Raw genomic sequence first — 22129 nt, 5'->3', positions numbered from 1 at the left:
TCGCAAAAAGAAAAGGAGGACTTGTGGCACCTTAGAGACTAACCAATTTATTTGAGCATGAGCTTTCGTGAGCTACAGCTCACTTCATCGGATGCATGCTGTGGAAATCGCACAAGACAAAGTGACAAAAAAATGTCTTGTGCGATTTCCACAGCATGCATCCGATGAAGTGAGCTGTAGCTCACGAAAGCTCATGCTCAAATAAATTGGTTAGTCTCTAAGGTGCCACAAGTCCTCCTTTTCTTTTTTCAGGTATGTTGGCAACAAGAAGAAAGCCAAGGAAAGTGTGGGCCCCTTACTGAATGAGGGAGGCAACCTAGTGACAGAGGATGTGGAAAAAGCTAATGTAGTCAATGCTTTTTTTGCCTCTGTTTTCACTAACAAGGTCAGCTCCCAGACTGCTGCGCTGGGCATCACAAAATGGGGAAGAGATGGCCAGCCCTCTGTGGAGATAGAGGTGGTTAGGGACTATTTAGAAAAGCTGGACGTGCACAAGTCCATGGGGCCGGACGAGTTGCATCCGAGAGTGCTGAAGGAATTGGCGGCTGTGATTGCAGAGCCCTTGGCCATTATCTTCGAAAACTCGTGGCGAACGGGGGAAGTCCCGGATGACTGGAAAAAGGCTAATGTAGTGCCAATCTTTAAAAAAGGGAAGAAGGAGGATCCTGGGAACTACAGGCCAGTCAGCCTCACCTCAGTCCCTGGAAAAATCATGGAGCAGGTCCTCAAAGAATCAATCCTGAAGCACTTGCATGAGAGGAAAGTGATCAGGAACAGTCAGCATGGATTCACCAAGGGAAGGTCATGCCTGACTAATCTAATCGCCTTTTATGATGAGATTACTGGTTCTGTGGATGAAGGGAAAGCAGTGGATGTATTGTTTCTTGACTTTAGCAAAGCTTTTGACACGGTCTCCCACAGTATTCTTGTCAGCAAGTTAAGGAAGTATGGGCTGGATGAATGCACTATAAGGTGGGTAGAAAGCTGGCTAGATTGTCGGGCTCAACGGGTAGTGATCAATGGCTCCATGTCTAGTTGGCAGCCGGTGTCAAGTGGAGTGCCCCAGGGGTCGGTCCTGGGGCCGGTTTTGTTCAATATCTTCATAAATGATCTGGAGGATGGTGTGGATTGCACTCTCAGCAAATTTGCGGATGATACTAAACTGGGAGGAGTGGTAGATACGCTGGAGGGGAGGGATAGGATACAGAAGGACCTAGACAAATTGGAGGATTGGGCCAAAAGAAATCTGATGAGGTTCAATAAGGATAAGTGCAGGGTCCTGCACTTAGGATGGAAGAATCCAATGCACCGCTACAGACTAGGGACCGAATGGCTAGGCAGCAGTTCTGCGGAAAAGGACCTAGGGGTGACAGTGGACGAGAAGCTGGATATGAGTCAGCAGTGTGCCCTTGTTGCCAAGAAGGCCAATGGCATTTTGGGATGTATAAGTAGGGGCATAGCCAGCAGATCGAGGGACATGATCGTTCCTCTCTATTCGACACTGGTGAGGCCTCATCTGGAGTACTGTGTCCAGTTTTGGGCCCCACACTACAAGAAGGATGTGGATAAATTGGAGAGAGTCCAGGGAAGGGCAACAAAAATGATTAGGGGTCTAGAGCACATGACTTATGAGGAGAGGCTGAGGGAGCTGGGATTGTTTAGTCTGCAGAAGAGAAGAATGAGGGGGGATTTGATAGCTGCTTTCAACTACCTGAAAGGGGGTTCCAAAGAGGATGGCTCTAGACTGTTCTCAATGGTAGCAGATGACAGAACGAGGAGTAATGGTCTCAAGTTGCAATGGGGGAGGTTTAGATTGGATATTAGGAAAAACTTTTTCACTAAGAGGGTGGTGAAACACTGGAATGCGTTACCTAGGGAGGTGGTAGAATCTCCTTCCTTAGAGGTTTTTAAGGTCAGGCTTGACAAAGCCCTGGCTGGGATGATTTAACTGGGACTTGGTCCTGCTTCGAGCAGGGGGTTGGACTAGATGACCTTCTGGGGTCCCTTCCAACCCTGATATTCTATGATTCTATGATTCTATGAAAACCTGGATTTGTGCTGGAAATGGCCCAACTTGATGATCACTTTAGATAAGCTATTACCAGCAGGAGAGTGGGGTGGGAGGAGGTATTGTTTCATGGTCTCTGTGTATATAATGTCTTCTGCAGTTTCCACAGTATGCATCCGATGAAGTGAGCTGTAGCTCACGAAAGCTCATGCTCAAATAAATTGGTTAGTCTCTAAGGTGCCACAAGTACTCCTTTTCTTTTTGCGAATACAGACTAACACGGCTGTTACTCTGAAACCTGTCATGTCTTACTAATCTATTAGAGTTCTTTGATGGGGTCAACACACGTGGACAAGGGGGATCCAGTGGACATAGTGTACTTAGATTTTCAGAAGGCCTTTGACAAGGTCCCTCACCAAAGGCTCTTACATAAATTAAGTTGTCATGGGATAAGAGGGAAGATCCTTTCATGGATTGAGACTGGTTAAAAGACAGGGAACAAAGGGTAGGAATAAACGGTAAATTTTCAGAATGGAGAGGGGTAACTAGTGGTGTTCCCCAAGGGTCAGTCCTAGGACCAATCCTATTCAACTTATTAATAAATGATCTGGAGAAAGGGGTAAACAGTGAGGTGGTGAAGTTTGCAGATGATACTAAACTGCTCAAGATAGTTAAGACCAAAGCAGACTGTGAAGAACTTCAAAAAGATCTCACAAAACTAAATGATTGGGCAACAAAATGGCAAATGAAATTTAATGTGGATAAATGTAAAGTAATGCACACTGGAAAAAATAACCTCAACTATACATACATGATGGGGCTATACATACATAATGGGGGCTGATTTAGCTACAGCTAATCAGGAGAAAGATCTTGGAGTCATCGTGGATAGTTCTCTGAAGACGTCCACGCAGTGTGCAGCGGCAGTCAAACAAGCAAATGGGATGTTAGGAATCATTAAAAACGGGATAGAGAATAAGACAGAGAATATCTTATTGCCCTTATATAAATCTATGGTATGCCCACATCTTGAATACTGCGTACAGATGTGGTCCCCTCATTTCAAAAAAGATATACTGGCAATAGAAAAGGTTCAGAAAAGGGCAACTAAAATGATTAGGGGTTTGGAATGGGTCCCATATGAGAAGAGATTAAAGAGGCTAGGACTTTTCAGCTTGGAAAAGAGGAGACTAAGGGGGGATATTGTAGAGGTATATTATAAAATCGTGAGTGGTATGGAGAAAGTGAATAAGGAAAAGTTATTTACTTGTTCCCGTAATATAAGAACTAGGGGCCACCAAATGAAATGAATGGGTAGCAGGTTTAAAACAAATAAAAGGAAGTTCTTCTTCACTCAGTGCACAGTCAACCTGTGGAACACCTTGCCTGAGGAGGTTGTGAAGGCTAGGACTATAACAGGGTTTAAAAGAGAACTGGATAAATTCATGGAGGTTAAATCCATTAATGGCTAGTAGCCAAGATGGGTAAGGAATGGTGTCCCTAGCCTCTGTTTGTCAGAGGGTGGAGATGGCTGGCAGGAGAGAGATCACTTCATCATGACCTGTTAGGTTCACTCCCTCTGGGGCACCTGGCGTTGGCCACTGTCGGTAGACAGGATACTGGGCTGCATGGACTTTTGTTCTGACCCAGGATGGCCATTCTTATTAAATCCTGTAACAAAGATGGACTTTTACAAAGTTCAGATGTGTGGCTATGTGAACAATTAAAAAAAACTTCATTTACCCAATAAAGGCAGGTCATGCAGGTCAAACATCATAACCCAAATATTTAGAGTAAATAGAATGCCCTGGGCATTCACTTGAAAGACTTTAATCTTCAAGACTTGATCATCCCACAGAAAAGCTCCCAAGAAAGAGATAAGCCTTTTTTTCCGCAGTATAAACAAAATTTGCTACAAACCATTATCAAGAAATTTTAGTGAAATGTTGAAAATGTGAGATTCAGAAAAGATACCTTGTGGCATGTAAAGAGCTCATCACTAAAGCATCTTTTTGAAGCTTAATAAATGTAATTATACTGATACATACTGTGTAATTTTCTGAAGATGTATTGATTTACAGTAGTAGCTGGCATAAATCCATCCAGAGCCTTAAACTTCCCATGGTTTATTGTAGAAAAAAATCAGAACAATTGAAAAACCACTGCAATATCAAATAATACTTGTAATGGGTGGTAAAAGGAAGCACTTAATTATGTATATATACTTTCTATTTTATACAAAGTTAACCATTTTTTAAAAATCTCCTTCTTTCATTTGTGTGTGTGTGTGTGTGTGTCCGTCCGTCCGTCCGTCCGGTGGTGGGGGAGATTACATATCCCTCTAATGAAAGCAATTCCTTCCATTTCAGGTAGTGGGGTATAAAACATGTACATGGGTATTAGTGTGGTCGTTCAGAAAAACCTTGTGCCCAAACATGCATGCTACAGGGGGGAGAAGAGGAGAAAGGAAGTGAGCATGAACAAGTGGCAGTTAATTTTTTTTAATTCTTGTGAAAAGTAGGTGTGATTAAGGACTTTTTAAAATACTTTATACACTCCTAAGGGTTTTAGGCATTTTGATTTGGGGTAAATGTGAGACTCTCATTCCCCAAGCCTCTGGTGGTAGGGTATGTGAAGCAGAAAATTCCTCTGCCTTGGGGGAGAGAACTGACTGACATGCTCTAATAGTACAATATCTCCTGCGGGCCTATTCGTGACGCAGTTTACAGATCAATTCTGACAGCTGCTTCTCACTTGCATTTCAGCAACTGCTGAAATACCACAGATAAACAACTAAAGAATAGGCAAAGTGGGGATGGTAACATTGTAGATAACTATAAATGAATTCCCCATCTATCTCGTCTTTCTCTTTCAATAATAATGACTAATGGATGGCCAAATCTTGCTACAAGAATCAGGTAAGAATCAGCAAGGAAAGGTGAAGGAACCAAATAGCCAAGTCAAGAGTTGTGCTTAAAATGTTACAAATAAATGCCAGCAGTCTCATTTATGCTACAGCCCCTTCACATGGCTCTGGCAGTGCATATGTACCAGGAAGTGGGGCCTAAATGCAATTTTAAGGCTCATTTACAGTGTGAGAGCACTGTAAAAGGACTTTTGTGTAAATGAAAATCAGATCTAAAATTAATTAGTGACATAGGTCTGCAAAGATTGTTTAGTCATCACAGAATATGACTGACTTTTCATAAGTTTTCCCAGGACTTTACTCCTCTACCCAAATTTACTATGACAAATTAAAACCCCTTTTTCCTAAATTATTCCAAAATTTGGGTTTCTCCTTTCTCATATTCACCATAATGAATTAGTAGCCTTCGACACTCATGAGCATAACACTTTTGCTGGAGTAATTGGTTTGTTTCTGTGACCGGTGTTTTGTAAAGGTAGAACTGAACCTAAGTAGCTTAGTTTCAGGTTCTTTGGCTTTTGGATTAAAAGGCATAGAACCAAATTTTAACTTTACACTTTAAAAAGTTCAAACAATTGGGAAATCAGAATTTATAAATTAATTGGTCCAAAGTTTCAAGTGTGGGTGCCTAAAATTAGGCATTATAGTCCATTTTTAGTCATCTAAATAAACATGGCCCCATTTTCAAAGGTGCTGAGCACCAAAGTTAACACTGATGTTCATGGGAGCTGCAAGTACTCAGCAGGCCATTCTTATTTAGTGCCTAATTACGGTTTCAGCTGCCTAACTTTATGTACCTACTATAGCAAAGCACTTAAGCACATGCTTAAACTTTAAACACATGGGACTGTTTACATGCTTACATGCTTTGCTGGATTTGAGGCCCAAATTTGAAAATTTTGCTCATCAGTGTTTATGTCCTATTTCTCCATAACTGACTTTAAATGACATCCACCTCATGCTCATCCTTATTTTTTTATTTATCTAAATTGTAATGAGAAAAGCATATAATTATCATTGCACTGACACTTTTAACAATGTACAGTATATTCATAATTCTGTCTGAGGAGTATAAAACCTCTCACAAAATGCACTGCAGAGACACAACTGAAGGATTTTTAAATGGTTTGTTTTTGAAAGATTTTTTTAAAAAAGCTCAAAGCTGAACCAAAAATATCTATTTGAAATAATGTTATTGTTTAGATAACAAGATGTCAGTGACAGGATGTGGATTTCTAACTTCAGTGATGTCCTATTGCTTTGAAGAGAAATAGTTTTTGAAGTAGTGAGTGTAAGCACAGCAGGTGCTGGGGTCCTGCAGCAGCAGGCGGACGTATCACATGTTTGGACAAGTACCCTTATTTCCATGGCATAAACAGAGAAAACATTTCCCATAAGCTTTTCACTGAATCCATTCATAATTTATATAGAGATTCTGAATGCTGGAGGCACCTACTCCTCTGTAACTTCTGAGCCACAGCGGTGTGGGCAGTTTTGGGTTTTTGTACTTCTTGACAGATATGCAGGTACTCTACATGGAGCTGGGGCCGGGAAACATCAGGTTGAGGTAGAATTCTCATAATGGAATCATTTAGTCCTGGAAAGATAATGGGGTGAAAATCTCATCACTGTGGGAAAACTGCTTGCATTACCATTGCTCCTTTTCCAATAAATACATTTTATATTTGTACAGTGGTTTGGGGAAGTGGCAAAGTGGAGAGAAAAGGGGAAAATAATGCAGAAGATGCTTCCACCCCAGGAAGACTTTAAGACTTGCCGTCAATAGTAAACTCTCATACACTACCTGAAGATCCGGTGTAAATCAGTATAGTGCCATTGACTTCAATAGAACTGTGCTAATTTACATCAACAGGGGACTTGGCTTTGGTATGTGCAGACTCTGTGTGGCCTGGTTTGTATGCATTCATTTCAATAGTTTGAATAAGGGCCAGTGACATACATTTCTGGAGACTGGTAATGTGCTCCAAATATTTTAACAAGACGTTTTGACAAAAAATGTTCTCAGCCAGTTATGAGCCAGCTGTAACAGGGAGGCATATGTTTGCAAGGTGAAATTGCAGGACTTGGGAATGTGTTCACTTGTTTTCCCATTTAAAAAAAAAAGTATTCTCATAACTATTAAAAGGAGACAACACTACTAGGCAAACAAACATATTAAGCACTACATGCCAGAAGTGATTATATTTTTGCCCCTGAAATATATATACCATATATTGATAGCATGGCACAGGGCTTCTCTTGTGTAATTTGAAAAAGGCTTGGACGGAGTGGGGTGTATACCTTGAAAGGGTAGTGTGGGGGAGGTTCTCTCCCTTTGAATATTTCTGGATAGCCTGACTTTTAGTGGAATCTGGTCTATTCAAAAAGCAAAAAAAATTGCTCTTCAGAAACATTCATGTTTTCCGCAGGGATGTCATCTCTGAGAGAGATGATTTAATAGCACCCAGATAGAGGAAGAACTCCATTAGACAGCAGTGAAATCACTCTACCCTTCTCTTAAGTTCAGTGGCAGAATTTTAACCAGGGGCTCCCAGGCACTCCTGAGAACCTTCCAGCACATCACTGCAGCAAACATACTGCAGCATCTATTCTGTGATGGGTGACTTCATATAAAACATTGTGGGTAACAAATACCATGGTAACTGGAAAGTGTTTGGTTACACGCTGAAAGATGTTGGGTTTATTTCATGGTAATCAGCTTCCAAGACTCTCACTCTAGAAGTATGCAAATTATGGAAGATTCTGTATCAAAACTGACCAGTCATGGGTCTAGTGTTCCATGGATACTGTTGAGTGATCATGTTCTTTATCCTACCAGCAGTGCCTCTTGGAGTTGCACAGCACTGAAGTATACACTATAACACTATAACCAGGCTATATTTTATGACAAAGCCTTCTCCATTAAAATAAGAATCCACCATATTCTTGGATGCAGTCTACATATCTATATTAGTTGTTTTCTGTTACTGAAAATGATTCCATCCAAAATGTCATCTTTTTGTGTGTGTGTGTTAACAGGTCGAACCATTGATACAGAAGGACCATGGGAATCTGGTGCACCATATCCTACTTTATCAGTGTAGCAGCAGTTTGAATGACAGTGTATTGGACTACGGCCATGAATGCTACCACCCCAACATGCCAGATTCTTTTCTCACTTGTGAGACAGTCATTTTTGCTTGGGCCATTGGAGGAGAGGTAGGATGAATGGCTACCTGGGATGATTTATCAATAAAGCTTTAAAGGAATGTGCATCACAGTGAAGGTTTTTCCATGCTGCCAATTAGTAAATTGGATTTCATGCTACAGAATTTTGGTCACTAGGACTTTTACCATATTTGCAAATTGTGTGAGATTGTGTTCTGCCATTACACACCTGCACAGTTGTGTTATAGGGAGTGAGAACGTGTGCTCCCCCTTACATGAAGTGCAGCCTTGGCACTCAAGGATGTGCCGGGGCTTTGCCTTGAATGCCACCTCCAGGAAGCAACTGGTAGAGAATGGGGATTAGGTGGAGTATGGCTCCCTCTTGGGAGCAGCTGTTGGGAGAGTGGGGATGGGGAGCAAGCGGAATCATGGCTCTCTCATAAAGTCATTAAATGATTGTTATAAACAACACCCTTCACAACAGAACATGAGCCCCGTGGTTCTTATTTTGATAGCCAAGATGTAAATACAGTTTTTCAGGAAGAAGTTACATATTATCTTAGCTGGTCACTTAGGCCTAAAACTACAAAGGTACTTAGGATCCTCCCCACCTAGAGTGCTGGCTTTTTGTGGAGCCCATTCTTAGTCGCCTATCTCTCCCCCTGCATTGGATAGGGAGTCTAGGCACCTAACTCAGGGTTTGTGGATTGCAGTGCATTCCAGTGATTTTCTAGGCACCCTAAAAGTTAGGTGTTGCAATGCTCAGTGTCAGAAGGCCTAAGTCCCTATATGGATCCAGGCCTTAAGCTCTTTTCCTTAAAGCATATATAGCCATAATAGCTAAGTGTCTCACCATACAATGTTAAATTGTATTGACCTTTTCTGTAAAAAACATGATAGGGATATTAAGTGCTAAGTTTAAAAGTAGTGAAAATAATGTAGAAAGTGCCAACGCTTGTGGAAAAAATGACTTGGGAATGTCAGCTTTGCCATATCAGACTGCCCCATCTAATCTGGAATCCTGCCTCCAGCAATGGCCACCACCTAGTGCTTCAGAAGAAGATAGAGAAAACCAAACTGCCCATAGTTAGTGATGAAAACTAGGTAAGGACAGGAGGGTTCTCTCCAAATAAACATAGAGATTGATTTCACACTGGCACAGATCCTTGTGTGCACTGCTGTTACTTTGCACCACATGGCAGGTGTAATTTGGCCGTAATTCTGGTATACCTAGACCAGGGCGTATCACTGAGAGGGTGATCCTGCACTAGTGTAAAGCCAAGATAGGGGCGCTTATGCCACATACTTTTTCTACTGCAAGCATATTGATCATGTTTAGTCTTGAGAAAAAAGAGGGAAGATATGTTCATTTTTCAGATATGTTAAAGGTTGTTCTAAAGAGGATAGTGATCAGTTGTTCTCCATGTCCACTGAAGATAGGACAAGAAGTAATTGGCTTAATGTGCAGCAAGGGAGATTTAGGTTAGATATTAGGAAAAACTTTCTTACGATAGGGTTAGTTAAGTATTGGCATAGGCTTCCAAGGGTGGTTGTGGAATCCCCATCACTGGAGGTTTTTGGACAAACACCTGTCAGGAATAGTCTAGGTTTACCTGGTTCTGCCTGAGAGCAGGGGGCTGGACTTGGTGACCTATAATAGCTGTGGAAATTGGATGTGACTTTTCAGCTTGGAAAAGAGATGACTAAGGGGGGATATGATAGAGGTCTGGGGTAGAAAAAGTGAATAAGGAAATGTAATTTACTCCTTCACCTAACCCAAGAACTAGGGGTAACCCAATGAAATTAATAGGCAGCAGGTTTAAAGCAAACATAAGGAAGTACTTCTTTAAACAATGCACAACCAGTGAAACTGCTTGCCAGGGGATGTTGTGAAGGCCAAAACTATAACAGGGTTCAGAAAAGAACTAGATAAGTTCATGGAGGATAGGTTCATCAATGGCTATTAGCCAGGATGCGCAGGGATGCAACACCATACTCTGAGTGTCCCTAGCTTCTGTTGGCCAGAAGCTGGGAATGAGTGACAGAGAATGGATCACTTGAGGATTGCCTGTTCTGTTCCTTCTCTCTGGGGCACCTGGAATTGGCCACTATTGGAAGACAAGATAGTGGGCTAGATGGACCATTAGTCTGACCCAATATGACTGTTCATTTGTTCTTATGACTATGGAAAAGAGGACACAATCCTGATGTCATGCCAGTCCTAGGCTATGTTTTCAGCCCCTTGCAAATGTTAAAGTTAGGGCAGTCCTAATGGTACTGTCACACTGCAGCTGGAACTACCAAGCCCAGTCTAGCACCAGAATCAGGGCAGTCCAATGGACAACTTTAGGCCACTTTTGCACATCACCCCTGACATGTGCTTTGTGCATTTTGGCCATAACTCTACACTCTAGCCTCATATTTGTAACTTTCCTCTACCTTGGTCCAAGTGAAGTAAGAAGACCATATAAATAAAATCTAGTTTAACAAGGTTTATCACAGTCTTTGCAAGGATAATCCTGTTGTTAATGCACTGGAGTAGGAAAGGGAAGATCTGGGTTCTATTCTGGCTTTGCCACTGAACCCCTTAGTGCCTCAATTTCCTCATATGCAACATAAGGATGATAATATTTATTGCTACCCATAGAAGTGTTGTGAGGTTTAATTCATTAATGTAAACCACTAGAATGCTGGGATCCTAGAATGCGAAGTGCAAAAATACTATTTGTATATGAGAAACAGTGTAACTTGGCTTCCAACAGGTCTGAAGTTTGATAAATGACCTCTTCTAGTTGGTGTAGGATCAGTTTTAAGGCTCAAATAATTTTACTGAGAATGCAGCAGTTTGTCTAAGAACAGTCTAAACTCATATAGCCAGCATATTATCTGGAAATTGTTGCTTTTAAAAATTGGGAACATTTTTACTTTAGATTCAAATGTTCATAAAAAATGTATTTTCCAACTAACCTGCTTGATCGTGCAATACTGACACTTTTTTATTTAATTTCCTTTTGCAGCTCAGTCAACAAATGTAGGATGAATAATCTGCTAGTGAGCAACAGAGCTGAATATTTTATATAGGTTTAGTGGTTTGGTTTATGCATTCATTATTATTTAATGGGATATATCATTCCATGATGCCATGTCCAGTAAGTTTTTAAAAAGAATTGTTGTTTGTCCATAGTTCACATAATTCTTATTTACATTGTTATATCATTGTTTTTAAATCAGTAGGTATATTGATCAAAACAAAACTGACATGTGGTCAGAACGGGAACCCTATTAACCAGATGTGCATGTTTCAAATTACAGGCCTTTACATATCCTCCTCATGTTGGTTTATCCATTGGCACATCAACAGACCCTCAGTATGTGCTTATGGAAGTCCATTATGACAATCCATCATATCTAGAAGGTATGTTCATTCACCCTAACCATAATATTCAGGATTTCAGAATGTACTGCATGTTGATATATCTCATCCTTTCACCAGAACAGGAAAACCAAATTAACAGCAAAACAGAAATCCATTTTCCTCTGATATTGTCCCTATTCATTATCAGATCCAATCCTTCATTCCTTGCACACCAGAAGTCTCGATCGAAATTAATGGAAGTTTTGGATGCACAAAGAATTCTGAATCAGGCCCATCATGACCGATAAATAACTGTTTTATCACTAAATACTTCATATTGTGTCTGTTTGTATCCTGTTCCTTACATTAATAAGTTTTAGCCTTGCTGAAAGATGACTAGCATTAATTCGCTTGCATCGAGTGACCTTGAAGCATACATAATGTAAAAGCAAACAAAAATTCAGTAGAGGAATCAGGGAACAAGATTAAAAAAAGAATAAGTCAGCAACCACAATTGAAGGCAGTTTCTGAAAACTGAACATTCAGGGTGCTAGACAAATCACAGATTAAAGGATGCATATCTTGAAAGATTTACTCTCCTTTTGTAGTATTATTTTTTGTATTTTTTTCAAAAAGTTGAAGAAAGTTACTTAAGTTAAATAGAAGCAAAGGGAATTTTTGCTGTGAAACCAGAGACATTCCAGAATAATCTAAGACATTTCAAAGCTAACTTCTGACAAGATTAGTAATTCATTTTGGATCTTAAACAAATATGTGCTGAGTTACCTGAGAATTTACTGTAACTGGCAAAATGCTAACTGGGTAAAATGTACCACAGCCCCTTTTAATTCTCTAAAGATGAATCATCATTAGTAAACTCATGTCCCCATTAAATCCTCTGCTCATAGCTTAAGAGACCCTCTCTCTCCTATTTTTGTATTAATACAATCAAGTCCACCTAAAATACATTTATTTAACTGAGCAATTTCTCCATTCTGCAAACCTCTGCAAATCTCTCAGATATTGTGAAAACCAGTTTGCACTGAATACAAGAGTCCACATTAATATCATTGACATTTAATGATTTTCCATTAAATATCAGCTGAAAATCAGAGATTTCAGGCTCCAAGGAGAGCACTTAATGTTAATTATTCCTCACAGAACCATTGTTTTGTTTTAATTAACCACACTGTGTAATTTTATGTTTTTATTCTAAATGACTTGTTAAAAAAAAAAAAAAAAGGACATGGGCAGACTGGACTGATGATTTAACTTTGGAAGCCATGGGAAGGATTTTGCCTCCTGCTTTGGCCCCTATATGTTGCCATAAACAGCCAGCAAGGGACAAGGGAAAATTTGCCCAATGGAGGCACAGTATGGATACCACCAAAGGTGGCCCTGTGCTGCCACCGCCGCCCCCTGCCCATCACTACTGCATGCCCTGCTGCAGGAGGCATGCAAAGAGCAAAGGGGTGAGGGCCTATAGTGCACGATGCTATGGGAAGGATGCTGTCAATTAGAACAACTCCTGGCTACCGGACCAGACTAGAATCTTGAGGGCACAGAGTTGTCATAAAGTCACATCTGTCCTCCCTCTTTCTATACTATATCTTCTGTGCAGTTCCTGCTGGCATTGCAGAACAGAATCTTAGCCAATGCCTTCACTGAGTGATTGAGGCCCCTGCAGTGGCAGGGAAATGATTAACTAAGATATACCCAGATAATCCTGGCAAGTGACTTGCACTCTATGCAGCAGAGGAAGGGAACCTGCCCCCCAACCCTCCGAAAGGTCACTGCCAATCTGACTTGGGGAGAAAATTCCTTCCTGTCCCCACATATGGCAATCAGTTAGACCCTGAGCATGTGATCAAGAACCAGCCAGCTAAGCCCCTGAGAGAGAGGATGCTCAGACCCACCTCTGAGCATTGGGCCACCCTATCCAATGTCCTATTTCCAGCCATAGCCATCTCTGATGCTTCAGAAGAAGGAGGCCAAAAAAACCCACCCAAACCCAGAATACATTGGTGCTCCAAAGAGATGAGATCCTACAAGTAGCTCAGAAAGAAAAATCAATTTAGAGTCCCAAGTCCTAGAAGTATTAAAAATCAATATGTTGCTGGGTCCCTTGTCACCTCTGATGAGGTCGTAAGTCATGCACTGTACTGTAGATCAACAATAGTAACTGGTTATGTATAACAGAAATGGAGAAATCAGTACATATCTTATACTCAGTTTGCTAACTCAAACTTGTCAGAACTGGTGCCCAAGATGATACCCCAGGTCCCCAAATAATTACACAGTTTAGATCTTGCATACTTTGGTGAATGGGCACTTTAGAAAAACTATTGGGAGATAGGGAAAGATCTGTCTTAACATATCCCGCTAATAATATTGTATTGACGTAATATATGGTTGCAGTCATCATGTCTGTTATGTTTCTTAGAAGAACTGTACAAGTCCCTGGAAAGTTTCTTGCCTTCTTTGACATTCTTGTTAATTTACTTGGATTTTTAATTTTCTAAGGCAAATATTTCAAAAGGGGGGAGAAATCAAAGAAGGAAGTGACAGAAATGATCATAAAAAATACATAAATGTGACTATACATTTTGATGTATGAAATGGCCTTGGACAAATATCAGTTTGACTCTTATAAATTGTCAGTCTTTATACATAAGGCTTAGCTTCCTTCCGTGACTTCATATTTATGTAGACATGTGCTAGGCTAGAAAAACAACATGTCCCTAGCACTTCCACAGAAAGCTCAACACACACAGTACATTCACTACCAGAAAACAATGGTGTACACAGAGTATAGCGAAAATCTAGAGATGTCCCTGATTATAGCACCAAAAAATCCTTATCTAGTTCTCCCTCCTCTCTCTAGGATTTATACAGTGGATAAGCACGTTCATCATTAAAGGCTCCCTGTGGTGACAGGGATCAGAGAGGTTGCAAAAGAGGCTTGCTTGGTCTCCAATGACATGCTGCAATCTTAAAAGGCTTCTTTACAGTCAAACCAACAGAGAGGAAAAATACCACTGGTGTTGTGAAGGGATAAAGAAACTTATAACTGGAGGAAAATAGATGTCTGTTACCTAAAAAAACCCAAAATGAGTTTAACTGCTTTTCAAATATTTTATTTTAAAATCACACATCCTGCCTTTTGAGATTTTATTATTCACTTTCATAGATTGCCCATAATCTGCCTTTGTGCCCTCCAATTTCCATGTAAACGACTGAGAGGAGCATGACAAACATTTTTCATACTGGTTAACTTGATTCAGATATCAACATACTTTATTTAACAACTTTCTTGTAAGTTACCTTGATTTATTGCTTCCCTGATTCCTGTAAAATATTTAACCCATTTCCAATTTAAAACCTCCCTTGCATGATTTTCATGTAAAAATTATGAACAAATCTGAGAGAAACTCTGTGATTGACTTTTTTTTAAATCCTGATTTATAGCCACAGTTGACAGTGCTCTTTTGTTGCAGGTTTGATAGATAACTCTGGACTGAGGCTATTTTATACTACAGATTTACGGAAATATGATGCTGGTGTTATTGAAGCCGGTCTTTGGGTTAGCCTCTTCCACAATATCCCACCAGGCATGCCTGAATTCATGTCAGAAGGTCACTGCACTCTGGAATGTCTGGAAGAAGTATGTGTCCTGTCTAATACTATTAGGTTTCGGTCTCAGTACTAATTTGTGATGGCATTTTTAAATTAACTTCTTGGGAAGAATAACAAATATTAGTTAAAGTCACTTGAGCAAAGGCACTAGGCACCAAAACTTTGGATCTTTTTGGACATTAGTACCTCCTTTTCAAACAATATAATTTTTAGTATTTTTTAAATTATGATTTTCTCTGTGCTGAGATTATTCTATGAAGTTGATATTGTAATATTCAATATTCCAGTTGTATATATTGATACATATAATGAAGTATTATATAAAATATTAAATTATTTTATATACTTTTTAATATAATACTAGATAAAACATTTCACTCTGCAGAGCAAAGACATCATTGTATAGAAAGCTAACCATGAAGAATTGTAGACAGAGATTAACTAAGATCTTTGCAAAAGCTAAAGATTCTATGTATTGAAGTCACAGTCTGAAAAACAGTGTTAGGTTGATCAATGAAGACTGGTTAAGATGCAGGTACTGAGGTTTTGCTGTGTGTCCCAAAGTATTAAATTGTTCAGTCTCAGTTTCATTAAAAGACCTTTAATGTAGTTTTGAGGAGAGGATTCTGTTCCACTTTGTGTTATTGAGATATGGTATGAAACCAGTGATTAAGGTATTATATCATACTCTTGTTGATATTTTGTCCTATCTAAAGTTGGGACAAGTTTGAATGTATAGTTAATTTAAGCTATGGTTTGGGTTTAAGGCCAAACTAGAGCTAGGATTTGGGTGTGCAACTGACAGTACCAAGATGGTGGTGGTGGTGGTTGTAGCAAATTTCAGCCTAAAAACGATAAGATCTGTTCTTGAGAGGTTGCTGCCATCTAAGGCCACATGTGAAATGAATCTGGAAAACATGTGCTTTCCAATTTTGGATCTAAACCAAAATCAGAACTACAGGGTAGGTTTGGATCTGTGTTTGAAACACTCACACCACTTGGAATTTGGGGATGTGTGTGCCAGATTTGTAAAATCTGATTCAGCCCTATCTTCTGTGCTAATCTGTCAAAGAATGCCTTAAAATTGTTTTGGCTTGGAATGAAAACTTTAGACTTAATTCTGCAGTATTCTGGTATCAGCTCATCTGCAGTTTGGCAGAAGAACGTCTTAAGCAGTATTTCCAAACTTTCATCTTAAACTGCCTGTCTATGCATGTCCTTTCTAGTAATGCGGTAAAACACTGCAAATCATTTGTCACAAAAAAGACACACTCATATGCAGCAGCAGCCCGTAGCCATGAAATGACCATACCATTTAAAAAACTGTATTTTTAAAGGTCAGATTCTATTGGCTGTGTACTCCATTGGATGTGGCACTCCAGTTAATTTTAATGAGAGGTACAAGTGCACATCAGACTAATAAATATTGCTTAAATAATTGTTTTTATTGTACAATGGCAATTTGGTTTTCATTTGGTGTTTTAGATTTGCTGTTTCTCCATATTGCACAGTGCTTATATTATTATAAACTGAGGAAACATACAGTGCATTTATATATTTAACATTCTCACACATCTCTTTACCTTTTGTGCTTGTGATGTACTGACAGTTTTGTTGGTTTCCCTTTGTCAGGCCTTGGATGCTGAGAGGCCAAGTGGGATTCATGTGTTTGCTGTTCTTCTCCATGCCCATCTTGCTGGCAGAGCCATCAGGATGCGTCACTTCCGCAAGGGTGAAGAACAGAAGCTGCTTGCTTATGACGATGAGTTTGACTTCAATTTTCAGGAGTTTCAGTATCTAAAGGAAGAAAGAACTATCTTGCCTGTATGAATCTTTTCATTCTTCCCCTTACCATAGTTTGTGAGCCACAGTGACTAATATTTTGTTCATAGTTAGGACTAATTTTGCTTGTGAAATGACTTTGCTGTCTTACTCACTTCCTGCCTTTCACAAAATCACATTAGAGTTGGGAAAATACTCTAAACAATATCCCATGAATATTTACCTAAATTTTTAAATAATTTTCTTTGTCCATATTCTGATCTCTTTTGTGTTTGGTTTCCACAAACATTTGAACAATTGAATTTTACTGTCACAAATGTTTGTGGAAAGCACATTTTAAACTCTCATATGTGAGTATGCCAGTTTTTTTGCGCATTAATCCAGTCAGGGAAAGGCAACAATACCATATGGCTTTTCTGACCAATTGTAACTAACACAACACATCTTGACTATCAAGTACTTGCAAAGAGCTGTTTATGTTCAACCTCACACACAGACAGGAAATCAGTCAACTAAGTCTTCCATTTATTTTAAATTTTTTATTTGTTGCTAAAGGGGAAAAACTTCATTACTCCATCATGCTCTGTATTGACCTTCATTGAGTAACTGAATCTCCTTAGGGCAAGAAATCATGATGTCTTATTTTCACTGAGGCACTTAGCACACTCCTGAACATTGTAAAATAAATAGTAATAATAATGCACAATTTAAAAAAATACAAAAATCATCAACTTTTTTATAACAAATATATTCAATTCAATCACCATCTATTTGCAGACATTCCACGAGAAGAAAGAGTCTAAATTCATTACAGATTATTCACTCAGCTCTTGTTACCTCCGACTGGCACCTTTTTTGGCAGAGAGGCTCGATTGAGGCTAGACTGAGGGCTCAATTCTGCAGGGCTCTGAGCACTCCAGTCATGATCCAGAAAAGTACTTCATCATGTGCTTATCTTCATGCAGGGGGAGCAGTCCCATTGACTTCAATGTGATGGCACATATTGGTAAAGTTAAGCACCTGGTAATTTTTTCAGAATGAGCCTATTGCAGAAAGTGAGTTAAAAGTGGCAAGAAAAGGTCACTAGAAGTGACTGAATGTTAGCTTAAAACTGTCAGTCTTCCCCTCACAATTCTCTTCATCTCTATCTCTCCTCCCCCACATCAGGCTTCTTTGATACTTGCCCTTCTAAGGTAAGAAACTGAAATGGGACCCTTTATCTAGCTTCCAGTTCAATTTCTACAGCAAAGCCTGGCCACTTCTCAGGTGGAGCTGTGCTTGCAGGGGAGAGCAGCATTTTCCTTTTGAAGTCTGACTGCTAACAATCCAGTGGGACTTCAAAAGAGAAAGCACTACTTCCACCTCCAGAGAAGGAGTACAGGGGTTTGGGAAGGAGAAAGTGGAGGCTGAGAGAGGATTAGAGGTTTGGATGCCTTTTTAAAAAAAGCTTGTATGCAAATTATAGAGAAAAGTCCCTTTTAGATTAAAGAATAAACAGAAATAGACAGGAAAGAGACTGAAAAGCACATTTGCTTGAGTATATTATGAGCAACTCAAAAAGAGAGGGCTGGAATGAAAGTTGGAATTCAACCTTCTCTAAAGTGGCCTATGCCGGCTATAATATGAATCAGCTGCATCTAAATTCTCATAATTTGCTACCAATGATTCCAATATTACTGCTACCACAATACATATAAATAATAATAATAATAACTAATAATACTGCTTATTGCCAGTATGGTAGAACAATTAATTCAAAGTATTCTCCTCAGACATTCCTATCAGTCTCTCTGTCTGTTCCTGCATGTGCTTTTCCTTGGAGTTGTGGAGTTCATACTATTTGTTCTCAAGTATTAGAAGCTTCTCATGCATTTGAATCCTGAAGAGCTAATCACCAACCAAAGAAAGCTTTGCTGGATGTTCTGTAACTACTTGTACTCCAAGGGCCAGGTACTCAGCTAGTGTAAATCAGCATAGTTCCACTGACATCAATGGAGCGTTGCCAATTTCCATTATTCAAGTCATTAATGAAAATGGTGAATAGTACTGGACTGAGAACTGACCCTTGCAGGACCCCACTAGATATACCCTCCCAGTTTAAACAACAAACCATTGACAGCTATTCTTTGAGTAGGGCCTTTCAACCAGTTGTGCACCCACCGTATAGTAATTTCATGCAGACCACACTTCCCTAGTTTGTTTAAGAAACTGTCATGTGGGACTGTGTCAAACGTCTTACTAAAATCAAGATATATCATGTAAACTGCTTCCCCCTTATGCACTAGGCCAAAGAAGGAAATTAGGTTGGTCTGGCATGCTTTGTTCTTGACAAATCCCTTCTCCCTGTCCCCTGACTGCCCGTGAAACCCCTGTCCCTGACTGCCCCCTGCCGCTCCATCCAACACGCCATCTCCTTCCTGCCTGCCCCCTGGGACCCCTGCCCCCAGTCAACCCCTGTTTCCCGCCCTCTGACCGGCCTGACCCCTATCCGCACCCCCACACCCTGACCACCACCCCAAACTCCCCTGCCCTCTATCCAACCCTCCTTGCTCCCTGCCCTCTTACCGCGCTGCCTGGAGCACCAGTGGCTGGCAGCGCTACAACTGTGCTGCCCAGCTGGAGCCAGCCATGCCACCATGCAGCCTCAGGTCAGGCCCCGGCTCTGCAGCTACGCTGCCCCAGGAGCTCGCTGCCCAACTGCCCAGAGCATTGCACCGGCGGCACCGTGAGCTGAGGCTGCGAGGGAGGGGGAACAGCGGGGGTTTGCCCACCTTTGGTCTATAGCAAATCCCTACCCTGACGTCACCCCTATTTTTTACCCTTTATTCAGAGACTCTCTACAGGTCTGCCTCCCACTTCCTCCTGGACCTAAGAACAAGTGTGTATGTGTGTGTGTGTGTGTGTATATATATATATATATATATCTTCTTCAAAGAGTCAGAGTATAGTTAAGATGATGACTGCTCCTAGAACCAATAAGTCCACTTTCTCCATTTCACAACTAATTACATAATTTTATTACAAAGCTGTAAAGGTGTACACACTATCAGAACTACATAGGGAGAGGGAGATTCAGACCTTCAGGTAGGTAATCTCCTGACCATTTCAAGAGAAATTAAATCAGCAGATAAGGGCTAAATAACTCAGCTATCCATATGCAAATAAACATAAAAATCCCCAGAACTGGTGTGCTCTGAAATTCCCCAAAGTATCATATTTCTAGTTCAATCCTGTTCTCTACTTCCACTTACAGGGAAAGTTGTAGGCTTTTGTTGTTGTTTTTGTTTTGTTTTTTAAATCACTAAGGCCAGAAGAGGAGTTTTATAAATCCATGATTCTATTTACAACCCCTTCAGCTTCCCCTCTTTTTTGGGGGTGGGAGAGATGGTGGGGGAGGGGTTATTGCTGTCTAACAAAATACACCTCTTTAAGTAGCAGGCCTATGCCGTGTGGCACTGAATTCTTCACATCTTTCAGTCACAAATTTAGGACTACTTTGTGAGGGGCAGTGGCTGCAGCCACTCTGGCACCATCTTCTTTAAGGGATAAAAAATATTTCTCAAAAAATGTAGGCTTCCCTCTTTTTAGTAATCATTAAACAACTCAGTCAATGAATAAACAAGCACGTGAGAGCCCTGAACTCCTCTAATTAAAGGTCAGACACGAATTGCCCACAAGGCTAATACAAATGTGTCCAGTCAGTACTTCTGCACCCCTCATAAATCCAGTGTTATAATTTCTGATCCATATTGCTTTGCATAGGGACATGTAGACTGTATTTGATTTGGTATAGAAGATTAGTTACTCTGTGAGCTACTGCTTTTTATTATTTAAAAACACGGTAGAGCAATTTAGTAGTCATGAAAATGAAGAATTAATTGAACATACTAAAGACAAAAAATGTGCAACCTTCTCCAAATAAATCTGTCAATATTTCAATCATATCTCGCCACACCTTTTGCCATACCAAGCTCGGGGTTCTCTTGAGGAGAGACTGCCAATCATGGCAAACAATAGGGTGCTTTTATGATGTGGAAAATCTTTTCCTTATTTACACGGATAGTCCCATTGAAATTGGTGAGAGGATTTATCACAAACAAAATATCCGTACTCATAGAGTGTAAGGAATTTGGAACAAGAACCACATCTTCCTATGTGTGAGGGCCTTGGTCGTGACTGGAGCTTTTGGGTGGTAATGCAGTACAAATAATGGACTAGGTTCTCAGCTGGTGTAAATTGACATGCCTTCATTTAAGTCAATGTAGCTACACTAATTTACACCCGCTGAGGATAATGAATAATGAATTAACTAAACCACCAAAGTTTTAGTCTGGGCTAATGTACTGATCCTCTGCTCCTTCAAAAATTCAAATCCCTGGATTCCAGTGTTCTGACCATTATTTGTTAAACCTTTGCAATAGTAAATCATCACTTGAACCAAATGTTATAAAACTTCATAACTGTGAACTTCTTATATTTTATGTTTCAGGGGGATAATTTAATCACGGAATGTCGCTACAGCACTATAGATCGAATACGTATGACATGGGTAAGGAAAGCTTGGGTTGACACTGAAGGCATATTTCTTTGAAATAAATACATAAGTGATATGTTCTCATTTGTAAGCAAAAATAATTTGATATTGTGAAGAGTAAAGCATTATTAAGTGATAGCACCAAGGCTCCTTATGGATTTATGCAGCGATTACTATATATAATTTAACGTTCTCTAATTGTAACTGTACAGCATGCAATTAAGGCACCAGTCTTCCCTTTGGAAGTTTGATCTTTCATGGGACAATGCTTGTTCTGGCTCTTTTTTATTCCTCATTAAAATAAGAAACAATTAATGCCCTTACTAAATCTATCCCCAGGCAAAACATCCATATATCAGCACAGTGGGATGATATTTACATGCATTTGTCTCCTCCATATAATACACAAGTGAGAAATTTGGGGGATTGGCATAATATTTTATTATTAGGTTGAGCAGTAAATATAGAATTAAAATATGCAATCCTAACTACCAAGTCTATTTAGTGCTTGAAAATATGTGTGCTTGCAACTGCCTAATTAATGTGAGTCAAATTCTGGAATCCTTACTTAGTCTGTCCTCAGACAAAAATCCCATTGATTTCATCTGGATGTTTTGCCTAATAAAAAGACTGAATAGGGACTCCAAAGCCAGAGTCTGACTCATAGTAATTAGACAATTAAATGTGTATGTATGTTTCGGTACTACAAATTCTTGGTAG

The 22129-nt window shown here is 39.9% G+C and overlaps 1 protein-coding gene across 1 annotated transcript in view; it reads left to right on the top strand.

Annotated features, from left to right (window-relative positions):
* Window positions 1-22129, top strand: part of MOXD1 (monooxygenase DBH like 1) — an 88175-nt gene that overhangs the window by 44780 nt on the left and 21266 nt on the right. The window contains exons 5-9 of the mRNA XM_007062244.4: window positions 7974-8153; window positions 11415-11517; window positions 14955-15121; window positions 16726-16917; window positions 21365-21424. Of these exons, the coding sequence (XP_007062306.2) occupies window positions 7974-8153; window positions 11415-11517; window positions 14955-15121; window positions 16726-16917; window positions 21365-21424 (702 nt within the window). The remainder of the gene's footprint in view (window positions 1-7973; window positions 8154-11414; window positions 11518-14954; window positions 15122-16725; window positions 16918-21364; window positions 21425-22129) is intronic.

The sequence above is a fragment of the Chelonia mydas genome, chromosome 3 (genome assembly GCF_015237465.2).
Source record: "Chelonia mydas isolate rCheMyd1 chromosome 3, rCheMyd1.pri.v2, whole genome shotgun sequence".
Lineage (NCBI taxonomy): Eukaryota > Metazoa > Chordata > Testudines > Cheloniidae > Chelonia > Chelonia mydas.
Note: the sequence above shows the minus strand (reverse complement) of the source record. Positions and strands in the feature narration are given on the sequence as shown.